This window comes from Xiphophorus couchianus, chromosome 19, assembly GCF_001444195.1.
Source record: "Xiphophorus couchianus chromosome 19, X_couchianus-1.0, whole genome shotgun sequence".
Taxonomy (NCBI): Eukaryota; Metazoa; Chordata; class Actinopteri; order Cyprinodontiformes; family Poeciliidae; genus Xiphophorus; species Xiphophorus couchianus.
The window spans coordinates 915,999-939,134 of NC_040246.1; the positions used below are offsets into that span (position 1 = coordinate 915,999).

The 23,136-nt window shown below is 39.4% G+C and overlaps 2 protein-coding genes and 1 long non-coding RNA gene across 5 annotated transcripts in view; 1 reads left to right on the plus strand and 2 right to left on the minus strand.

The window, feature by feature from the left end:
* The window catches only part of atrn (attractin), a 151,540-nt gene extending 140,159 nt beyond the window's left edge, over positions 1–11,381 (minus strand). For 2 of the 3 annotated variants that reach the window (XM_028001584.1, XM_028001583.1), the window contains exon 1: positions 10,873–11,380. In XM_028001584.1, the coding sequence (XP_027857385.1) occupies positions 10,873–11,117 (245 nt within the window). In that variant the 5' untranslated portion in view covers positions 11,118–11,380. Of the gene's footprint in view, positions 1–10,872 lie in introns of all 3 variants that reach the window. The other variant, XM_028001581.1, reaches the window with a different exon arrangement.
* A 299-nt stretch (positions 11,382–11,680) lies between these two features.
* On the plus strand, positions 11,681–19,575 carry LOC114134812 (uncharacterized). The gene is made up of 2 exons (XR_003593470.1): positions 11,681–12,159; positions 12,350–19,575. It is a non-coding gene; the product is annotated as an uncharacterized LOC114134812 (long non-coding RNA).
* The window catches only part of eif2ak3 (eukaryotic translation initiation factor 2-alpha kinase 3), a 39,189-nt gene continuing 32,686 nt past the window's right edge, over positions 16,634–23,136 (minus strand). Inside the window, exons 16-18 of the mRNA XM_028001595.1 lie at positions 22,981–23,082; positions 21,854–21,916; positions 16,634–20,785 (exon numbers count right to left, since the gene is read on the minus strand). Of these exons, the coding sequence (XP_027857396.1) occupies positions 20,603–20,785; positions 21,854–21,916; positions 22,981–23,082 (348 nt within the window). The 3' untranslated portion in view covers positions 16,634–20,602. The remainder of the gene's footprint in view (positions 20,786–21,853; positions 21,917–22,980; positions 23,083–23,136) is intronic.

Below are 23,136 nucleotides of genomic sequence, written 5' to 3' on the forward strand. Positions count from 1 at the left end.
CCTCTGTCTTTTTAAGAAGCTCCGGTTCTTTCTGAAACTCCACCTTCAGGATTCATTAATCAATGATTAATGAATCATTAATCATTCATTAATGAATCGTTAATTCAGGAAGTTATCATGGCTCCTCTATTAACTCTTACACAAAATTTTTTTACCATCGCTGCACTGAGAAGTAGCTCCTATAATGAGCTCAGCAGATCATAAGTTCCACCAGGTGTTTGCTAATTGCTGCTGGCTAGTCTGAAGGAGGCAAGAGGGGAAGGGCCGCTCTGTGAGGCAGAAGCCTGAAAGGTTGGGAACCGCAGCTCAGAGGAGGAGCTGCACCTCGAAGGTGGAGCTAGAACCACCCAGGTGTTTTGCACAGCTGAATGGTTGCCATGGAAATGAAAGAATTTCTCAAACATGGACAAAAGAATCAAGGCAACATTCAGTAATGTTTTTAATGAGGGAATAACTTAATAATATGATGTAAAGCTCAACGATGTCAATTTTACATGGTACTAAAAGTAATAAAATTGCATAAGAAAAATGTTTAACCAAAAGCTACAAATAGTTCCACATTTCGACAATTGTGCATATCTGTCACAATAGGCTCTTTGCACGTAAGGTGCTGATGTCACATCCGCATGAGCGAAATGTGGCTTTCGCTTCCGCTTTGAATTATAATGACAGCTAGAAAAGACAAAGTCGTATTTCAGAAGCAACTAAAGCAATACTACGAACATTGTTGTCTTCCTAATATAATGGGCTTTTAAGTTTTCATGGATTTCCAAACATCCCTGAATTAAGAAGACGGTGGCTTTTAAATATTTGTCGCTACCAGGTAGATTAAACTTTGCTGTAACGCCTCACAGCAAAGTTTGCAGCCTTCACGTCACTCCTGATCAGCTTCTTCAGCCCAAAACCACCGGGGGGAGACGAATGGTAAATAAAGGAGCTTCCTGTGTTATTTCCATGGAATCACTTCTGTATTCAGCCTGAAAGAGTTTATGGGAACCAGAGAGCAGACCAGAGCCAGACAGCCGAGCAACTGATCTGCCTGTACACACCGTCCTATTTGAGCTCTTCACAAGAAGCATGCAAAACTAATAAAGCGAAGTAACACGGAGACCTTAAGGAACACGGCCATATTTTTCTAAAAGCAACAACTCTGAACTTGAACAGTGAGCTGAACTAGAACTCTGACACCAGAGCTGCTCTACTGTTAAGCTATGGGCTTGTTGTTCCTCAGGCTTCAGAAGCAAAAAGCCTGAACCGTAAAATCCCCGTTACTTGGTCTCTGATACTAACGACAATAAACAAGTAAATAAGTACAAAATAAGGTAAAAACATTTCCGTTAGAATGGATTAAAAATGTTTAGATACTTAAGTAGTACATTTTTATAACGAGAATGTCCAAGAATATAACTACTAGCATAAGCTAAAGCTAATGTTAGCCACAAAGTTTAAGAAAGTAAAACTCACTTTCATATCCGTGAACGTATAACGAGGCGAACATCTTAAAACCTTCCTCCAGCTTACTTGTTGGAGCTTCGGATTGATGAACAACATTAATTGTTACCTTTGGCAAGTTTGCTAGCACCTAGTATAAAATGCCATTTTCAATAGACCGGAAGCAACCGAGCCGCTTTTCCCTGAACGCGGAAGCTGACATGCAAAGAGCCAATACAGATTTTTTTTAAAAAAACAAAAAAAAAACAACTTTGCACTGTTGCGCAAGAGTTGGCCACCAGATCAATGAGTTCAGGTAAACACCAACTTCTGCTGCCACACGTCACTACAGGTAGTGGATGAGTGAGCAACAGAGTGAGTAAAGATGATTAAACCTCATGGCAAATTACAGGAGGCCATGACACAAACGCTGGTAATTGTACAGTACGGCCTGTTGTTGCCAGCAGAGGGAAGCTCGCCCGCTCTGGGGAGCGAGAGAGAGTAATCATTAACAACAGCGAGCTCACCGGCGCGCCCCAGACCGTTGTTTTCCACAACAGTCTCACCTTAAAGTCAGCAGAGTCGGCCGAGCCGAGAACACGCATCGACTGCTGAGCCGCGCGACTCGGCCCAAAGATTACACCTCCAACCTCAAGAAACCTCAGAAACCAGATGTTATTCTGACAGATCTCGCAAGATTTAGAGGATATGCTTCTGGAAACCAAAGAAACTTTGGTAGTTCCAGCCATGTGTGTTGTGAAAGATTACTTTATTCATATCTAGGCAACAAGTACGCTGCAAGCTCTTGTTTGTGAAAGGTTTCCTAAAGCCACAAAGGGACAGGTCAACACTTGCAGGCGGTTGTTTGGGTTGGGAGGCTCAAAGTCCATTGGCAAGGGTGTTTTTAAGAGAATGCCAAACATATGACAGTGCTGCACTGAACGCTACCATGGTGTATCTTGTGACGAACATTGTAGATGCAAACATAAAAGAAAGGGGGAGTAGAATTCCAAGAAAATCTCACAAAAAAATTCTGATTAATCTCAGAACATTTCTGTTTTTTCTCTGAATTTTCTCCTCTTTAAAAAAAAAAAAAAAAGTGGTCGCAGTATCTGCAGTAGTTATAAGAAGGCCTGTCATGATAATAAATTTAGTCAGGCGATTAATTGTCCCAGAAATTATTGCAATAAGCAATAATATTGTCATTTTGAGGTCATTTTCAGTTAGTAATTATAATAATGGCACAATAATGTAAGTAAAACCAATCAAAGATAAGAAAGAAAAGCTTTAAAGAACATCCAACACCGCAACTGAAAAAGTCTCCAAAATAAAAACAAACAGTTAAAATGGATTATTGAAATTGTATTTCCAAAAATAACAATCATTCACTCAGGACAAGGAAAACACGGCAAAAGTGTTTTCCTAATGTTTCTCAAAATTTCTGCTGTTGTCCAAATGGAAATGATCACACTCATTTTAATTAATCTTGCAATTAATTGATTTATTTCTAATTGTGACAGCCTCAGTTATAAGTCCTAAATAACCACAGAGAGAACAAATTCCTGCCGACGGTTCGGGTTGGTATCACAGGTTCACAGCTTACCAACTGCTTTGAGAGAGCAGGTAAAGATGTGAGTATCAGTTCAGCGGTTAGCCGGTAATCACAGCTCTCCGGGGCATACAGGGACTCCCAGCCAGCAGACAAGCTGAGCTCCTTCAAACGGAAAGCAGCTTCAGACACTCCTGATCCCAACGTGCCACCCAGCAGCGAGCACACAGCTGCTTTAACACCTTTCTTGTCAGTTATTTAAAAAAAAAAAAAAACACAATTTCTACCGACAGATTGCTCAACAATACATGTGATTTCTCCACATTTTGATACATTAAAAAAAAACTGTAGCCAGAAAATATTGGCAAATTTATACTACACTGGATGATGCCATCAGTTGCTAGCAGACGCTGCTAATCCACTTCATTTGCTTTTGCCAGATGGTTTGAACTTTCTCCTTTGCTCTTTCGATCCATGAAGCCTCTTTTCCAACTCCTTTGCCATTTGAGGTAAATGTTACATCCATAAAACCAAATTAAAATCAATTTATGTTTGTATCTTGAAAAACACACATTTATATATATATATATATATATATATATATATATATATACGTATATAGACACACACACATTACATTATTATTTGCTAAGTACTAACGCTAACTAGAAAAAAATAATGAAACCTGCTTTATCTACTTTCACTTTACATCAAGAAAAACTCAGATATTGAAGAATTACATGTTGTGGTGCCTTAAACAGGACAAAACACAACCCAGTTGTAATCAGTACACAAAATCTCATATGACAGCAATTAAACCGTTTGTCGACTCATCAGCTTTGGATGACCCACTTAACTTTAACTGAGTCAGCTAACCAATACAACATGTACTGCTTTGGACGGGAATTGAGAGGTAGACTGCATGGTAAGCTACTAGCTAGTACTGCAATACCTGGTTAATTATTAGTGAAATTAATTTATTTAGACTAGTTTAAGATTCTTTTTTGTTTTTAGATTAACAAGTTGTGAAAGCACAATTTCCAGATGCCATCGTCTCCAACTCAACATTGGCTTTTTGCAAAATATTTGCAGTATCTTAATCAAATTAACACTAGAGGTTAAAATCTTAGACAAATTTAAAACCTCCATATTAAGACCACCCTGAAATTTCAGTGCCAGATTTTAAATGCAGTTCTTATAAACCATAAATGAAGGTTCAGAATTATAAAAGCCAACCTTCCAAACACTTCTGCTAATTAGAAACATTTTAGTGTGACCTTCATTTATTTGGAAACGATCTTGTCTTCCCACACCATTCACAACCAAAATTTAATCTGAGTTTGGAAATTCAATCATTTCATTTGGTTTTGCCTGGAATGTTCAAAACTTCAATTAGTTGGGGTCCGCAGATGAATCTGAACCATAACAGCAACTGATGCCCTGAATGAATCAATGTTCTTCTGTAAATGCAATATGTCCCAGCTTTCGAAAGCGTCAACGCAATAAAAGCACTGTTTATAACATTTTACAACCATGTGGCGGTAAATATTCAATGAAGTGGCCCTTTTACATTTTTACAGTGGCTGTGAATGCAACAGATATGATAAGATCACTAGTATCACTCCCAAGGCATGATCATCATGCCTTGGGAGTGGCATAGTGGCAAAATAAGGCTATTGCGAATTCCTGATCTAGAAGGCTAGAAAGCTATATTGATTCCAAAACCAGCTTCTGAGCTGATTAATGAATGAAAACCCTTTTATCATCTGCCGTATCAGAAGTTTCAATCAGAAGTCAAGTTCAGCTATATGTAATACAGCTTGGTGTGAAGTTAGATTACAGAAAATTGTCAAAAAAGGAAAAAAAGTCGGTGCATCTACAGCTATTGTATGCAAACCATTTTTTTCTTGCTAATATTTTCTGGAAAGAAAGTACGAATCGCGACTGACCAGCCTCAGCATGTTTGTTACAGTCTAACCAAGACTAAAGCTAGCCTATTCAGGACTAAAGCTAGCCTATCTGCGCTAACAGGCAGCAGAGAAATACAGCAATTCAATAGGTGATCGCATTTTGCATTAAAGATAACACTAAAGTGTTCTCTTTTTGTCACAATATTTAATAATCCCCTGATGTTAGTAAATATACCTTATGATAATAGTTGCATTTTTCTGAGTTCAAATAGTTAGCATGCTAGCACATCAGTTTCTGTTTGTGTATTGTAAGCCTGGCAGGCCACCAGGATTTACCTGCCAGGCTAAGCATAATTTGTTTATCCATTTAAAAAAAATTTCTTTTATAAACCTGTAACAGTGACGGAAAAGGCAGGGGATGATGGTAGGTTTCTAGCTGTATGTTCTGTCCCTAACAAAGTCAACTATGAAACTTATCGTTAGCGTACATATAGCAGATTAGAACCACAACCCTGAAGCCATGGCAGGCTACCTGAAACTTTGTTACTTTTAAGTGCCTTGCAAGAAACGACATTTTCATAAATTCTACAAGCGCAAAACTCTTTCAGCTCATCGCGCTGGTACACGGTTACACATTACATTAGAAAGCCAAAGAATCAGAGTTAGTGTCCGTAAGTGAACACACGTCAGAGGCTTACACTGGCTCTATGTTGCACAGACAAGGACCTTATTCACAAATCTGTCCGTCCGCAAAAGAATAGCGACTCAAGACCAATCTGTTTAAAAAAAGAGTACTCTTTACAAAACCATCTCGTACAAATAAAAATGCCATGGCTTGCCCTTGGGAGTGCTTTTTGGCTCCAACCAAGAAGGACAGAGCCGACTTCTGTTGCTATAATTTATCATTTAATTTGCTAAGCCTTTGGGTATCAACATTACAAGCAATAATTATGGCTACAACTTGGAGTTAAACTAATAAAAGCAACACAGGAAACCATCTAAAGCAGCAAAAATGTATTCTAAGAGTCTGGGTTCCTGAGCCTTGTATGGTAGCATTGTCTGCATGTTAAATACAGACACAGACAGCAGGCTCCCCTCTGAAAAACCACCAGTTTTTAAATCAACGCCACTGATAAAACACATAGTGGAAAAAACACAGAGTTTACCCTTCCACTTGGAGATAATTAACCTGACTAAAATAGGTATATAATGAACATAGACTGCAAATGTGGCCTGTACCAAATAAATTGGCTAGCTTAGTCTGATAGACTTTCCATGGGGGAGTGTGTGCCGTGCATTTCTAGGTTCTTATTGGGAATTCAGTCACAACATCAACACTTTAGTGGCTAGGAAGAACTAAAAGTTTCTGAACAGGAGTGAAGGGGAATTTTCATTGATTTTTTCCCTACAAAGCACAAAGCAAAGGAACAGAAAGTTCAAAATCTGATTTCAGAGCCATGGAGCATCAAGTTCAGATTTTCACATTGAGTCGCTCAGACCCTTTTTTTTTTTTTTTTTTTTTGGCAAACTGGGCAACAGGTGGGCATATAACTGGCTAAAATGCAGTGAGGTCTTTAAAAAATTAAGCGAGACAAAGCACAGAAATGTGAGAATTATTTTACAATCAAAGGTCAACTTTAAAGCGAGAGAAAGACCTTAGCAACATTGCTCCGTTTTATATTTTAAAGAGTCCATCTCAAAGTTTATGATGAATTAAGAACATTTGTGGGAAACGCTGCAGATGTAGAGGAACAAGTTTAAATAGAGAGAAAGTACAAGTTGTAGGTAATCCTCTAGTGTAGCATGGTGCTATTAAATCATACATATAACAATGACATCCTATTTAACTGCAGGGCTACATAATACCAGCTGCTCTCTTCAAACACTAATGTAACCACTAGTGCTAATTTAAATAAAATTTATGATCAACCGTTACAGAAAAGCAATATTAGACTGCTGTATAAATTTTGTCTCTATAAATAATAAAATCGATTTTATAGCTTAATTCGATTTTTGGCCTATCATGTTGTTTGGTAAGCATGTTTTACAGCTTCTATTTATTTAGACTTTTGATTCAGATCAACTCTGACAGAACATTAGGGCCAAGTCGAGATTTATCTTATTTTTAATAAGAATAAAGTCATAATATTAAAAGGATACAGTCATAACGACACAAGAATGAAGTTGTACAATAATAAAATCGGAATATCATGAGAATAGTCTCCATAGGACCAGAATAACATCGTAATATTAGGAGAATGAAGTAGTAATTTTATAAGAACAAAAAAAAAAAACAAATTAAATGAGGAATGTTGAGAAACTTGTGAAGATATACTTTGCCGTCAGTTTTACAGGTAGAGAAATACTTAATCTTTTAACACCTCAATATTAAATTACTGTCAGAAGCAGCACTTTGAAACGATTGTGAAAACAACTGAGCCTGTTTTGAAAGAGCGACACAGAGGGAGTTGGTCTATAGAAGCTTTTTATCCTCAAACAACTTTTTTCACTTAACTTTTATGCATTCTTCTGGTAAAACTGCATCATTATTCTGCTAATATTACGACGACACTCTTAATTAAACAAAAAAATTGCCATTGTACAACTCACAGAAGGGATGACTGAGATAAAAGACAATTTAAAAATATATTTTCTGTCTCTTGAAATAGGAAATCGGACCTGATATGAAAAAATGATAGATTTTATTTTTAACCCATCTCACCCAGCCTTACTTATATTTAAACAAAGGGAATTATGCTGCAACTTTTTTTTTCCCTGCTGGATTTGTTAGTACAGATTACCAACAAGGTTACTCTTGTATCGTAACCTGTGGGATTTAATCACAGCTTTCAATGACGCAGTTTGCTTCAAATCATTGATTTGTTTTACTGTCAACCTTTGATTGTAATGACAAATACCAATGTCTCTTTGGGTTGTAAATGTTAATTAACGCGCAAAATAGACATCGAAACTATTCTGTTGCCTTTCAGGGTTCCGAGCGACAAATCTGAATCGGTTATGGCAGGCTAGCGCTTTATGAATACTAGAGATGAGAAACTGGTAAATAGAATTATGCAGTCAGATAAATGAAAAAATTCCATTTAAAAAAAAAAAAAAAAGGGCCACGAATCCAAGATTGTGGTTTACCAAACCCCTCGTGCTGGTGGTCTTGAGCATGTAGAGTTTCAGCCATGTTTCTTTTTTTTTTTTATATATTATTTTCCTTTGTGTAAGCACGACCAAAAGCAAACCGCTCAGCAACTGGCTGGGCTTCCTTTTCGTCGTCCAACTGCTGAGCCACACGCAGCAGAACATGGCATGGCTTCCACGGGTTCAACTTTACAGCCTAACAGGCTGGCAGTGTGCTGAGGCAGCATGACACGAGGCAACAAATTAAACCCAAGGAAAGATGGCGCCCACGCTGACTCGCCGCTTAGCCGGTGAAGACGCGCCAACTCGCTGCAAAATCAGGAAGATCGGCTTCTGCGCTCGACTCCATTCAGGGTCCAGAGGAGGTAAAACGAGGGGAAGAGTCATCTTTTACTCTGCTGCTCGTTTGTGTCGAATCGGTGGGATGATGTTCAGAGAGACGCAGTGCTGTTCATAGCAGTCGGTAATATGATCAGCACTTGGTTAGGCTAAGTGAAGCTGTCATCAAGTGATGCAGATTGGGGTTTTTTTTCCCCTCTCAGTGAAACCGTAATGTACTTTTTACTGCTCTTAAAAAAAATAATAAAAAAATCAATTAATGTGTTTATATTCCTGCTGGTATTTGCAGAGTCTTATATTTTTACTACTTTTTTTTTTATTAAGAAATGTATTTAATATCAAAGTAGAAAATACATGGTACATTACATTTTCACTCACTTTTAATAAAATTTCCACTTCTGTTTTTCTGCACTGGTATATGCTGTATTGTAAATAGACTTGTTTTTTAAACTTCAAAACACATGAATATCATGTTTTTTTTTTTTTTTGGAAAAGTGAACCGACATTCCTTGGATCATGAGTCTGATTTTCCTGTTTCTAAGAACTGCTCAGTATTTTCTCTTATAGTCTTGTAGAGTATATTATGATTTGTTATTTTTAACAAATATATGCCTTTAACACTTTTGCAACTTTTTTTGTGTGTGAACTATTCTATCTCATGCTGCTGTTACACCTGAATTTCCCCTTTTTGGGACAATAAAAGGCTGTTTTAAATTTTTTTTAAACTAGTGATCCAAAAGGGAAGTCAACTCTATTCTGCTCTGTTCTACCACGATGATACGAGAGGACGTTAAGATGGAACTGTCGTATTCCACATCCTACACTGGGGACAATTTGCGAGCGTTTCCTGTATTTACCACCACATTATGAACTGCAACCCGCAGCGGTTTCCACACAGTTCAAAGGCTTTATCGTCAGGTAAATATTGTCCAAACAGAACGCGAGTAAGCCGGACGCAACAAATCAATTAATCGCACGATGACGTCAAAACAAGCGAGGTCGTTTCCATTCGTAAGATTGTTTTCCTGTCTACCAAAAAGCTGGATGGTGTTTTGGTCTCAACTTGGTGTTTTTTTTAAGGGCAATTTTGTTTACAGAGACTCAAGGATACACTTATTCATTTTGGATATTTAACATGTCTTCCAGTTTCAGTGTTAAATGTTTGTCAGAAATTAACGTTTATTGATCTTTCATAGGGCGTACTTGCATTGTTATACCATTACCGTTATATGACTTCAAAACAACAATCTCATGGTTTATCACAATAACTTCAATGTTATGGTCCAGCAGAATCTGTTACCGTGACAGGACTAAATGCTCACTCCCTTTAATGACAAGGTTTTTAAGTATTATGTACGTGTCTAGAGGCCTTCAGACCATACTTAGTTTTTCTTCAGCTTTCTTCAGATGGAAATTGGAAGAAGTCACATCAGTGCCTTGATAAAGTTTCTCTACTTTTTTTACATGTTATGTTACAAAGCCAAACTTCAACGTATCTTTGCAGAATGTCATGCGACAGACCGAGTTATAACTTGACTTAATCGAATAATTTTAAAGAACAAAAGGGAAATCGTTTACCAAAATGTTTGCGTTTAGATTTAGTCTTAATGAGGTGCTTTCTAGAATCATCTTTCTCTGCTGTTACAGCTGTCCATCTCTTAGGGAAGATCTCCATCAGCTTTGCACATTTAATAAAAATTAAAATGTTTCGCCTTTTGCAAAAGGAGCGCTTTAATCAGCGCAGCAGTGTATCTTGGAGATGAAAGCATCATGCTATGGGTTCAGGCGTTGATGGAAAGACAAATGAAGCCGAATAAAGAGAAATCCTGGGGAGTTAAAAAAAAGTCTTATAGAAAGTATGAGACTTCAGACATATAACCAGACTCGTCAAGAAGACTTTAGATGCTTGAAAATTGATGTTCAGACCCTCTTCGTCCAATCAGACTGAGCTTGAGCTGCTGTGAAAAGATGCTAATGTGTGGATAGACACATTAGCATTAGTTCACCCAAAATATGTGCAGCCGCAAACTCCAGTGAAAGATGACTGTGCAGATGTACGGATGTCATGTTTGTCCCCCTGATTTTTATGTGTTAAAAAAAAAAAACCGAACAAGAACTAATGTTCTTACAGCTTCTTTGCACTTCATAGGTTCATACTCTTGAGGTTTGTGGTTGTGATATTTTAAAGCTTTGATATTTTTAGTACGTTGAATTAACAGCCTGCATAAATACCCATCAAAGAAATTTTGATTTAGACTTAAAGAGGACAATTTTCAGCGGAAAGCCTGGTTGGTGAGCTAATTTGTATCCAGTCGAAATTACTTTTGAACTAATTTTCTCTCATTGCCTTTGAAGTTTCACATTAGTCTCTGTGTTGTAGCAGTGACAGAAACTGTAGCAGTAATAGTAAAGCGCTGTGCTACGTCTAACGAAGAGCAAACCACCGGAACCGGCCCCAGTGATGAAACCAGCGGTCTGCTGTGCTCGGTGTACCTGAATCGCCCTCCGCAGTGCTGGCATTGGTCCCCGACCCAGCCGGGGAAACACACACAGCTGCCCGTAGCGGTGTTACACTGTCCGTTCATACACGGTTTGTTGCATTCCTTCGCCTCGGTGAGACCCGGCAGCCCGGAGAGCAGCACGACGGCCGAGAGCAGCAGCGCGGTTGTGAGCATCAACCAGCTCCGGCCGGGGCCAGAGCCGGAGCCCGAGCAGGCCCACCGCGTCGCCCCGTACATTCTCTCACAAAAGATGGCTGCTTGAGGCAGGCGGTCCGCCGCTTCGGGGGATAACCACCCAGGGAGCCGTCAGTCTGCGTGGGCTCCTTCTTTATCGCCGCGGTTGTAGCGTTTCCCTGGAGGTAACAGCGGAGGCTCTTCGCTGAAGGAAAGGCTTCGCTGTTTACTTAGTTCCCATCATTTCAGCGGCTGTTTCCCAGCGCCGCACCGAGCCGCATATTGACGTCCAGAAGTGACGTTATGGCGACGGAAATGCGCAACGCAGCGTCCGTGGCCTGGAACCTTTATTTTGAAAACGGGTAATAAATCCCGCCTCCTCAGGTTGGTATCTCCGCTGTGAATCTCGGTGTCATTTCTCACATCATTTTAATTTATTTGTTGTAAAAAGTTTACTTGTACAATTTTATTCTTCTCATTTGCACTCTTGCATTGCTCGTTCATATGAACACCATTCACTCTTTCAAACTCATAAAATACCAAGTCAAACGTATGAGATAAAGTCATAATTGATAACAGGTCATAATTATGAGATACAAAGTCATAATTTCGACATTCAACTCGGTAGTTTTGAGATTATGCTGTTGATGTTCAGTTAAAAAACATGCAGTTGACGTGAATGAGCCCTGCATTTCAAATATTTTAGTTTGAGAAGGTCTTCAAGCTAAAATATTTAATGGCTTACAGTTTCATGTAAACACTAACGTTTCACGTTCAAATAACGTATGCTTAGGCTACATATTATAATGTTATATTTTATTAGGTATTGTTTGTAACTGTCGCGAGTTGGAGGGAGATCGGATTTCTCAAGACCACGGGATGTTTCAGAGGAAGTCTTTTAACAACTGGGAAAGAAATAAGTAGCTGTTGGACAAAATCATTTAACAATTATCATACAACGCTATTATACAGACATGAAAACGTAAAACACCTGGTAAAGCCATATGTTTTATCACTTGCCATTTTGTGCTGCCTTTTTATTTTCAATTATTTGTAAAAACAAAACAAAAAAAACCCAGTTTCAACAATTAAATTTTTCCTGAAGGTAGGGCGTGCCGCGGTGGCGTAGTGGATAGCGCGACTCATATTAGGAGGCCTTGAGTCCTCGACGCGGCCTTATGTCTTCCCCACTCTCCTTCCCAGTTTCCTGTCAGCCTACTGTTGCATACTATAAGGGACACTAGAGCCCACAAAAAAGATCCCCTGGAGGGGTAAAAAAAAAAAAATTCCTGAAGGTATATTGATTCCAGCTTATGACTAATGCGAAGTTCTTTTCAAGTTAGAACAAAGAAAGTTGGTGGAAGAAGAAGAAGAATCGTGAGTTCATCTGAAAGGCAGTGGGTTTGTGTTTAGCTGATCAAAAAGAAAACATAAAGCATAATCAGATTTAGAGGCTGATATAACAGACTCACTTGATGAACAGAATATTGCAGATAAAAACTCTTTTGTAGTTTTCTCCCTAACAACCAATCAGAAGAACAGCAGCAGTGACTCAGACTACCCCGGCAGAAATGCCAAACAAGCTTCGACACATTCCCCTCGTCGCTCTCAGGTTCGCTCTCCGCTGACAGGATCCAAAGCACCAGGCAGGGTTGGTGTCAGATACGTTTACGGCCAGCAGTGTTCACGTGCGCATTCGCAAACTGAAATCTGTCATTTTTAATATTTCTTGTGAAGTAATTGTCTTCCTCCAGACAACCCACAGTCCTGCAGCTCCGTTTTTCTCTTCAAGACATCTCGGCTGATTTCTTTGGACTTTCCCACCGGTACAAAACAAACAAACAAACAAAAAAAAGCATGGTGTTCTAGGTGTGGAATTAAAACACATCCACAGGTGTGACTCCAGCTAACTCAAATGTGTTGACTAACCTGTTTATCATCAACATCTGGAGTTTCCCTTATTGTTTAAAGAGATAGTAGAGTAGAATAGAAATATCTTTTATTGTCCCCACTTGGGAAAGTTCAGGTGCAACAGCAGCAAAGTGACACGCAATTGAGTCTTGTAGCTTCACACAAAGATAAAAGTATAAAAATACCAAGTAATATATATGTATAATTTGAATAAAGGGTCAAGAGTTGCATTATTTTGACATGGGAGGCTTGAGGGGAAGAAAGCAAGCAAGCTGTCATGTTTGATGTTTTATGAAGAACCTTTGCACAAAGACCACACCTGATAAGAGAAAGTACATTAATCGTCCCTCGCAGTAATCAGACTTCAAATGAGCAGAGAGAGAATGGGGGGAAAGACATAACAAAGGGGTCAAAGGTCAGGATTTGAACCTCTGATGGCTCAGTCAAAAGTAATATTTCTGTATTTGAGGCACCAGCGTAGCCCCAGGTAACAGCCCCACTGGCACAAACAAAGCCTGGTTTTTGAAGTAATGGTCTTTGTCTGTGGGATTACACAGTTGGTGAGCTGAACTGAATGTTCACTCTGTGTCCTAACGTGTCCTCGATTAACCTTGAGCTTAACTTCTGCCTCAAGCCGGCCGGTGTTATCTAATGCCAGAAAACTCTGTCCCTCTGAAACTGTAACCAGACGGGTTCAAAACAGTAACAGTGTACATGTGTTTGTGGTACAAAGGTCAGAAAAAATAAAAATAATAATCTGACCTGGTCACATCACACAAAAAATGTGGTGACATCACATTTTTGCAACTTATGTGTGCTGATCAGTGTTGAGTTAGTGCAAGGACAGGCAGACAGGTAGTGATGGGTTAACCGAGAGGCACAGAACCAGTGCCATGTGTGAAGCCCGATCAAAGAAATCAAACGTGGATCAACTTGTTGCACACGAAGAAAGAAATGATGAGGACCAGTGCAGTGCTTTGGGATTGATGTAAAATAAGACCAAAAAAAAAACATAGATGTTTAGAGACTAACCTTCACTAAATAATATCTGAGGAAATTGTAGCCAAAAGTTTGGAAATGATCAGTATCGTCATGGTGCGTCGTTGTGAGGATCAGACCCAAATGCAAGCAGAGGTGGCGAGTAGATGGTGGATATTTAATGAGAAAATAACAAAACAATGAGTTACAAAGCAACAGGGAGGACACGGGGAGCGAGAGCAGGAACAAACAGGAACCAGGTACAAGGAGGTAACAGAAAAATCCAGTGAGGAATGAAGGAGACTGGAACCGTCAGTGCTTGAACAATGAAATGGGACTGATTGATAACTGGGTGCAGCTGTGAGGGCGGAGGAGAAGGCAGGCCGAGGGAGAGAGAGGGGAAGATGGCACAGTGGAGCCAGGAGAAGCTGGGAAAACATGAATAACTATAACCAACAATAACTAAACAAACACCAAAAAAGGCTGATCAAAAGAAAAGACTGAAACTAAGGCTAAACAGGGTTAAACAACGCAGTTGGACAAGCAAACAGAACTCATACTTTAAATATACGTACCTAGTTTTGTTCAGAATCTTCACTCTGTAATCTTGGACCCAAAGTTAACACCAAAGTTAACTGTAGTGTTAGACTACAGTTAAACCCTCCTGTGGTCCGGAGCCCAAAGAGTTAACTGCTCTGGATTAAGAAGAAAAATCCCTGCTCAACCTCAGAGACAACATCTGGCCAGACAGAAGACACCTTAACTCCACCATCCATTACTGACTGGGAAAAATCTCAGCGTCAGTCAGGGTTTGGGCCATAGATGAGTTAGTCCAACATGACAGAATGAACTATGGAGGTTAACACGAAGGTCAACATTTTACACTGTAGATTCATTGCATAAATGCTGTTTGATAAGAAAATACAAAATATTTATCCATGCACAGTCATGAGTCTACATATTCATACATTTTGACTTATTTCAGTTTTACTGATTGAGTGACTTAGAGGGTTCTCCTTCATAGATCATGTTTTGGGGAACACCTTGTCAGAAGCTTGAATTTATGTCAGCCTTGCATGAATGGCACCAGTAGGGGCCCAGACCCTCACAGTATACTGTCAAAGGGGCTGCCGTAGCATCAGTAATAATTCAAAGAACATTTTCATTTCACTCAGAAGCTTGTTGACTACCGGTACCTCAGTGTGCAAAGCCAAACAGTCCACAGAGGCTTGACCCCAACCATACGGTTTGTCTGCCAGCTTGCGGAAAGTCGGCTAGTGCTGCTGTGAAGAAGCAGCACTTTTACACCGATTTAGCAAGTAGTAAAACTTCATAAAGCAGCAATACCTTAAACCACGGTAGCTAAGAAGACATTGGTTTGCAGAGGTTTTTCCAAGTCCAACTCCACCACAGTGGCAATTAACGCCGTGCAGGTCCTCGACTCACAGGGAGATATTTCACCCCTAGCTAGAGAAGTGGTGAGCTTCGTACCTGTGTGGCTAACTTTAAATGCACATGAGCTAGTTTTATCAACACCACTCAGCAATGCCAGGGAACTATCAACCAAGTCTCTGCATGAAAAAGTATTTGGAAGCTGGTGTGCAGGCTCGCCCTCAATCTCCCATTGTTGCTTGATGGTGTTGACCTCATAGAACCTTATAAATAAAACAATTTCACACAGAGAAGATATTTGGCACTCTTTCTTCCTTTCATACTGGCTTCAGGGCTGAAAAACAGCGGGCCAACATCCATTGGTGAGTCATTACATAAAAGGCTCACACAGAAAAATTACCCAGTGTCAGGCCGCTGACTCCACCATGGAGCCTTCACATTGTTTAGGAGCCATTTCTTCTTATTATTTTGAATGTGTGAAAGAAGTTACACACCAGCTCCATCGGCCATAGAATTTGGCTATTTGACATTTTGAAGATGAATTTGCTTAATGGAAACACGGCAATTCAGGAAAAAAACTCTCGTTCTTCAATAAAAAGTTTTGGCTCTAGGATGAGGTGGTTTTTCTAGCAATATTGATATTGGTTCATGTTGCACCACACGAGTCACATGATCGACAACCGGATGTTGCCACTGGCGCAAACCATGAAGAAGAAAACGACAGGAAGTGGTCGGAGGATTATGGTGCAGTGTGTTGTTTCTTTTAATGACTTGGTGCGTGAACAAAATTATTCATATGAGATTTGAATTGTGTTTCTCATTCAATGGAAACACGGTAATTGCGGGATTTTATTTTATTTTTTTTACATTAGCGGAATATTGACAAAGTTTCATACACATTTGTAATGGATACAAAGCTAGTCATGCTAATCGGAAGAGTGGCGTTAGTTCCTCTTAAGTGATCTGGGTAATAATGTGATATTAGTTGAATTCATTTCTTGCAGATGTTTCAGCTTCAAGACTTTTTGCATCTAAAGACTGAATGTTTTGGGGGGGGTTTGAAAATGTTGTCCATTTTGTTCTTGCAGGACAGCAACGAACATCACTTTTTAAGTCAAATATTATCAGTTGGATTCAGGACACCATAAAGGTAATTTCTGCAGCGCTAATTTCATTAGACAGACATGCTAACAATGGCTCTTGTGCCAAACGCAAGCAAACAGCATGGTTGATATTAGAAGAAAGTACTTCGTCAGAACCTTAACTGGCCAACAAAACTGATGACACACACAACTGTGAAAATTGTATAGAACAGTTTATTAAATTCAGACTTATAAGAAGTCGTATTCCAATGCGCTCCATGGCATGAAGCGCTCAGTGTAACGCCAACCCACAAAGGATTGATCCGCCCACGAAACATAAATAAACCAAATCGACATATTTACAGTTCAACATGGACAGATGGAGAAATGGGATTGGTGCACAGAGACCAAAGCGTCTGCGTGTGCAGGCAGAGGCTCGAGACGCGCAGTGGAATTGGTTTCCATTCGAACAATTTATCCGAGAAAACTACTCGGGTTTATGGAAAACAAACGAGGACGGAAAACTTAGGATGGGATCACATTTTCTGGGTATGACTGTTAATCCACCAATCAGCAATGCTGCAGTCAGTATACAAAGATGATGCGGTATTTTACTAATGTAGTCGAATACAGTTGTGAAGGTTTGTCCCGTTATCCAACATGTATTTGGAGCAAAATTCATTCTGGAAACAAAAACTCCTGAGGAATGATTGTTCCAAACCCTCTCGTGAAATATAAACCAGTAATCAAAGAGAAAAATTGCAACAATATTTCTATTTTTTTTTAAAAAATGTCAGAAAAGGATTATAGTAACATACAAAAACAACACCAGGAGGGTTTGGTTTTGACGAGGCGAAATCACTTAAAATCCACCCAGCTTCCACTTTTAACAGGGTGGGCCTTCTTTAAATTTGGGAACAGTGATAATTTTACAACTCTGAATCATCGTGTGTAAACTGACCAGATGAACGAACAAAAAACCATCAGTTTGACTTCCTCCGTCTGACACAGTCAAGAATAACGTGATCTAAAAACCCTGCAGAATGATAATAATAATAAAAACTGCACTCATTGTGAAAAAAGAGGTGTTTAGAAAAGTACAATCATAGAAAGCACAACCTACAGCTAACAGTTTGTGTGTAGTTCCAAAAATCAGGTCATGTGACTCTTCCAGCGCATTAAAACAAAGGCCATGTGGATTACACAACCGTCATCAGGTCCAGGTCCCCCACAGACACAGCAGAGGGGATAAAACAGTACCAACCAACTCTTTTTATGGAAATGCTGTATTGTTGCGACACAGGGAAGCTGCAGAACTCAACTTCTGTTTTTGTGTGTGTGTTTTTTTTGCAGCGATGCACCGATCTGAGCACAGATTTATTCAGGTTTCTTTTTACGCCATTTATTAAATGCATCAAAAGTGCAAAGATTACACTACTTTAGGTTTGTAAATGCATCAACTAACATTTATCCTCATTTTCAAAGTGCAATATGAAAAATTAATCAAAATCGAATGAAGGTCATAAACATACGCTTCAATTAATAAATGGGGACTATCCTTCATTTTCTGTTGAATTTAAACTCCATTACTTTGCCCTATATTTTATATCAGGTCAGTTTTCAATCTTTATTGAAAGTAACGGATCAAAAGCATTTTAGCCACACGTCAGTAAAAATGACTATCATGATGCTAGTTGTTGTTAGCCCAAAGTTAGTTGTTTTAAAGTTTGATTTAAAACAATTAACTCCACTATTTCCCCCCATATTTTATATCAGGTCAGTGTTCAATCTGTATGAACATCAAATATTACATTTCGGAAAGACATTGCAGCCAAGTGTGGAATTCAAGTTGGACATCAGTTGGAGTTGCTAATTGTCATGATGCTAGCTATAGTTAGCCCCTATACGCTAATGATGTATTTTTCTGTTAGATTTAAAACAACCACCTCTGTTGTTTTCTCGTGTATGTTATATCTGATCAGTGCTCAGTCTATATTGAAAGTAAAAAAGATCAGATTTAGGAAGGACGTTAAAGCTAAGTGTGGCATGTGCAACTACAGCTAGCTACGCAGGCTAGCTGTAGATAGCTGTAAATGCTAATAATGTATTTTTCCTCCATTTGATGCACTTAAACAGTACAGGTACATGCTTACAAGTTGTTCAAATTTATAGTAAATATGCTATGAGCTTAATGAGATCCAAAAATTCATGTGGTCTTCATCAGAAGGTTTTATTTGGATTTTAGGCTGAGTTATTGTTGTATTTTTGACTGTGAACTTGGAAAATCTGATTTTGGAATACAAAGTGTACCCATCAGCAGCTCCTACACATCAGACCTTTTCAAAATGGGGATTGGTTGGTCAGACTTTTTTGTTCCAGCGGGCAAATTTAAAAGGTGGGTACATGTTGACTTCATTTTGGCAGGCCACTATTTTCACAGCTGAAAACGTTCGCTACAAAACAGGCTAAACAAAAGTCAATGACCAGAGCTCATTGAAGTCTAGCTCTGATGTAGCAGCCGAACCTTGAAACGCTCCACCGATACTGGAAATGACAAACCTTAGGTCTTCTTCACACAGTAACAACATCCACACTGAGAACTGTTATCACTAGCTGACAATTCTTGTGTATGGTGTGTTCACACATCGGAAGAATACCAGATGTTTGAGATTTGTATTTGCCCGTCGAACTGAAAATTCTCGGTGCATCTCTACAAAAAACAAACAAACAATTTCCTTTATTACTGTAACCATAAAAAAGTTTTTGTTTTGTGCGTTTCAGGGGGGGGGAATCGCCAGCAGAAGGCTGTTGAATCATCCATAATCAGAGGTGTGTTATCGGTTGCAGAAAAGTACACTTAGCTGTCTTTCCAAATGGCACTCCGGGTCCTGCAAGCTTCCCTCTGGTGTTTTTTTTTTTCTTCTCTTTCCAAAGCAAGGCAACGCTCTCCACTTGGTTCCCCAAAAACATGTGAAAACAAACACTGAGAATAATTTCATAGAGGTGACCACCGTGGTCTCGTCTCCAGGCGGGTGGGTCACACTGTAACATTCAGCTATCCATTAACGGCAAAGAGCGAACCTCCTCTTTGTTTTCGTCTCTCACAGTATATCACACTATCTTACAGGTCAATATGAAAAAACAAAAAAAGCCTTTTACAAGCAATGATATTACGATATGTACAACATTGGTCAAACTTATCTTAACCAAAGCGGGGGAAAAAAGGGGTATAAACAAAGTTTTGCCTTCAACTATGTACAAATGGAAAAGAAGAGGTGCTAGAAAAGGATTGAGCACCTCGGGAGTTAATCTGGAAAATTTATACAGAGAAAAAAGTACTGGCTTTAAGATAAAAACAACAACCTCACATTCATTCCTTCACGTTCCTGTCTGATACATGCAAAACGACACGAGGGTTAGCGCTAGCATTCAGCCTGAGAGGGCAGACGGCCCCTTTCTAAAGGTAAGTCACATCTGGCGGACGGGACTCAAACTCCTCTCTATGCAATACATCATCTCTTATTAAAAAAAAAATTTTATGAAAAAAAGATGGTTGTCTTCTTTTTTTTTTTATGTTTTCTTTTTTTTTGGTCTTCCAAATCAGGCAGGTTGTGTGTGGGAATACCACTCGGTGTTCGCACGAGCATCAAAGGCCCCTTCGGAGTGAGGAGTGTCCCCTTGGTTCTTCATACCTGAGGCGTAGCGGTGTGGGATTGAACACTGGCTCAACGTTGGGAGCGAGCAGCACGTTTTGACCGGATCTGTTTGTTTTTTGTTTTTTTTTAGCATCGGTGTCGAGGATGATTTTGTTAAGAGTGAGAAAAGAGGCAGTTTCTAGAGACAGATCAGAGGTAAACGCTGCAGAGAAATCACTGGGCAGGTTTACACACAGCTGGCTGAGAGCAGGATAAAAAAAAAGAAGAAAAAAAAAGAACCTGCCCTTCGTTTCATTGAAATAACCACAAGAAAAATGCTTTTGAAAGAAACTTTCCCCCGTTTTAAAGGGTGAAAGCTGGGTAGTATAACGCTGCATGAACGATCAATGCCACGGCGTTTGTCTAGAGTTAACTGTGCGGGATATAGTCTACGTCTAAAAAGTTTTTTGTTGCTATTCTCTGATGGCGATGTGACCGGACAGGGCAGGGTGGGGCTTCTCGTATCGGGCAGTCGTCGCACGCAGCGTTTTCAGCTGGAGGACGCCTGGCGTGCGGGGCGGCCCATGGAGGAGGAGCTGTAGGTGCGGGAGCGCTGCCTGACGGCGAGCCGGCACGGCAGCTCCAGCTCCTGGAACAGGGACATGGCAGTGATGTCGGCCGCCTCGGGACGCTCGCCGGGGCTCAGAGACAACATGCTGCGCACCATGATCAGCTGTTAACAGAGAGGCGGACATGTTCGGTTTGTGAGACATCAATGCAGTCGAGAATGCAGTTTGGCTAGTACAGAGTGGCGGCATTTTAAAGAGTCTGAGAGTCACAGGTTGTGCTCCAGGATTATGTTAATCTCATTACAACGTAAACAACTCTGCTAAGCAGCAACTGTAACACTCACAGGATGAGTCAGTGTCTGATTTAGCAAGAAAAACAACTTGGGCTCAAACGATTGATCACAATTAATCGAATATTTAAACAATCATCAACTAATTCAGTAATCAATCAATTGTTAAATGGAGTATATACTCCAAAAAAGGGCACCTGATGAAGCCACAGTCAGAGAAGAAATTAAGCCAAAACTGTTAAAAAAAAAGTATATTTTGCATTTAAGATAAATAAAAATCTCCTATTAAGCACCTTCTATTATCCAATTGTTAAAAAATAATCAAATGATCAGCCCTACACTGTACTGATGTCAAGTCAAGCAAAAAGGACAGAATTTTTCTCTAGTTGAGTTTTTTCCTAACTGCAGATTCATCCTTTGGAATGTTGTCACTGCATTTTAGGCAATAAAATGTTTGTTTTTGTTCCTCATTTCAAAAACAAAAATACTAATAATAGTAGAAAAGCAAGTATTTTTACTGTGTTTATGATATTAGTATGGAACAACCTTAAGTGGTTAAATTTAAAATCCAATGAATCGATTAATTGTTTGAATAATCGATTACTAAAAACCGTTGGCTGCAGCCCCGCAAACAACATGTTGAGTTTTTATTAAGAACACATTAAAGTTATAAATTTCCCTTCATATTGAATAAAAGCATCAAATTTGAAAGATTTTATGCTCTTCTAAATCTGATGCGACATTCAGAGCTTTAGGCGATAAATTAATCCAAAACCACATCATAGCTGGAATAGTGTGGACGGGTCATTTACATCTACTTTCTGATAATATTACAGGAAAAAAAAATACTGAAAAAATTGTAATCAAAGCTTCCATAGAAATCGACGAATACAGATGTTAGTTGTATTTGCAGCCACTAGGTGGCAGCAGATGACCACTCACCTCCTCAGCGTTGTTTCTGGAGAAAAGCTCTGGGAAGCGCAGAGCTCTCACCTCGGTGAGCGTCTGAAAGGAGGAAGGTAAACACTTGTGAGTGATTTAGCAAGAGTTCATTCTGTGGACTTTTCATCATGTTTGAATCACAAACTTTAATTTGTGATTCAAACCATAACAGCTAAGTAGGAGGGAATCATCTGGGTGGTGAAGAGTTGCAATTATTCAGTAAATGTCTCGAGTCTGAAATGTTTGCCTCTCTTTTTTGCAAAGTAGTCGATTGAGTTTATTGATTGACTAATGTTTAATTGATAAGCAGCAATTTTGTTAAAAGTTTTTTTCTCATATCCAGAAGGCCGACTGTCATGATATGCTGAAATTAAAAAAGAAGCAGCACATGATTATATTTAAAAAATTTTTGTGAAAGCTGCATTAAATGCTGATTGAATAAACAAACAATTGTGGCTTTATCACATTATTAAACTTATTTAGACAGATGACAAACATCCTAATAAAATATCCTGAAGTTTGTTACTGCGACATAGTTAAATGTCAAAAAGTTTAAAGGGGCGGTATTGTGATTGTGACATTTTATAGCACAATCAAGTAACAATGTTAACTTCTTTTTTTTTTTTTATGCTGTCGATATCAAATAAGACTTAAATGAGACATGACGTTGTAATTTAACGCCTTGAAATTGGGCCTTTGTCTCTTTAAGAAACTCCTGCTCTTTCTGAAGCTCCGCCTTCAGGAAGTCATCACAACATGGCTCCTTTATTTAACAATCTTTTTACCAGCGTTGCTCTGAGAAGTAACTCCTGTAATGAGCTCCAGAGATGTGTAGTTCCACCGAGGAGGAGCTGAGCCTCAAAGGCGGTGTTAGGTCCAACCAGGTGCCTTACACAGTTGAATGGTTGCCACGGAGACTAAAGGATTTCTTCATACTTTAAAATTTGCCTTAAAAGAACCATGGCAACACTCCAGATATGTTTTTTGATGAGGGAATAACATTATAACCTGATATAAAGCTCAAAAAAGTCGATTTTACATGATACTGCCCCTTTAATAAGTAATGAATATTTCTTCGAGGCTCAAAATCAGGAGATAATTAGAGGTCTGTGTGTTTGCTGACTCACCCTCACTCTCTCCATCTGGGTCCTGAAGGGGTACAGCAGCTCGAACAGGATCAGCCCCAGCGAGTAGATGTCCACCTTGTGAGAGTACGAGTTACCGGAGAGCTGCGGAGTTAGAGCAGACACGGCGGCGTCAGTCTCGTGGTCGTGTTCTGCAAC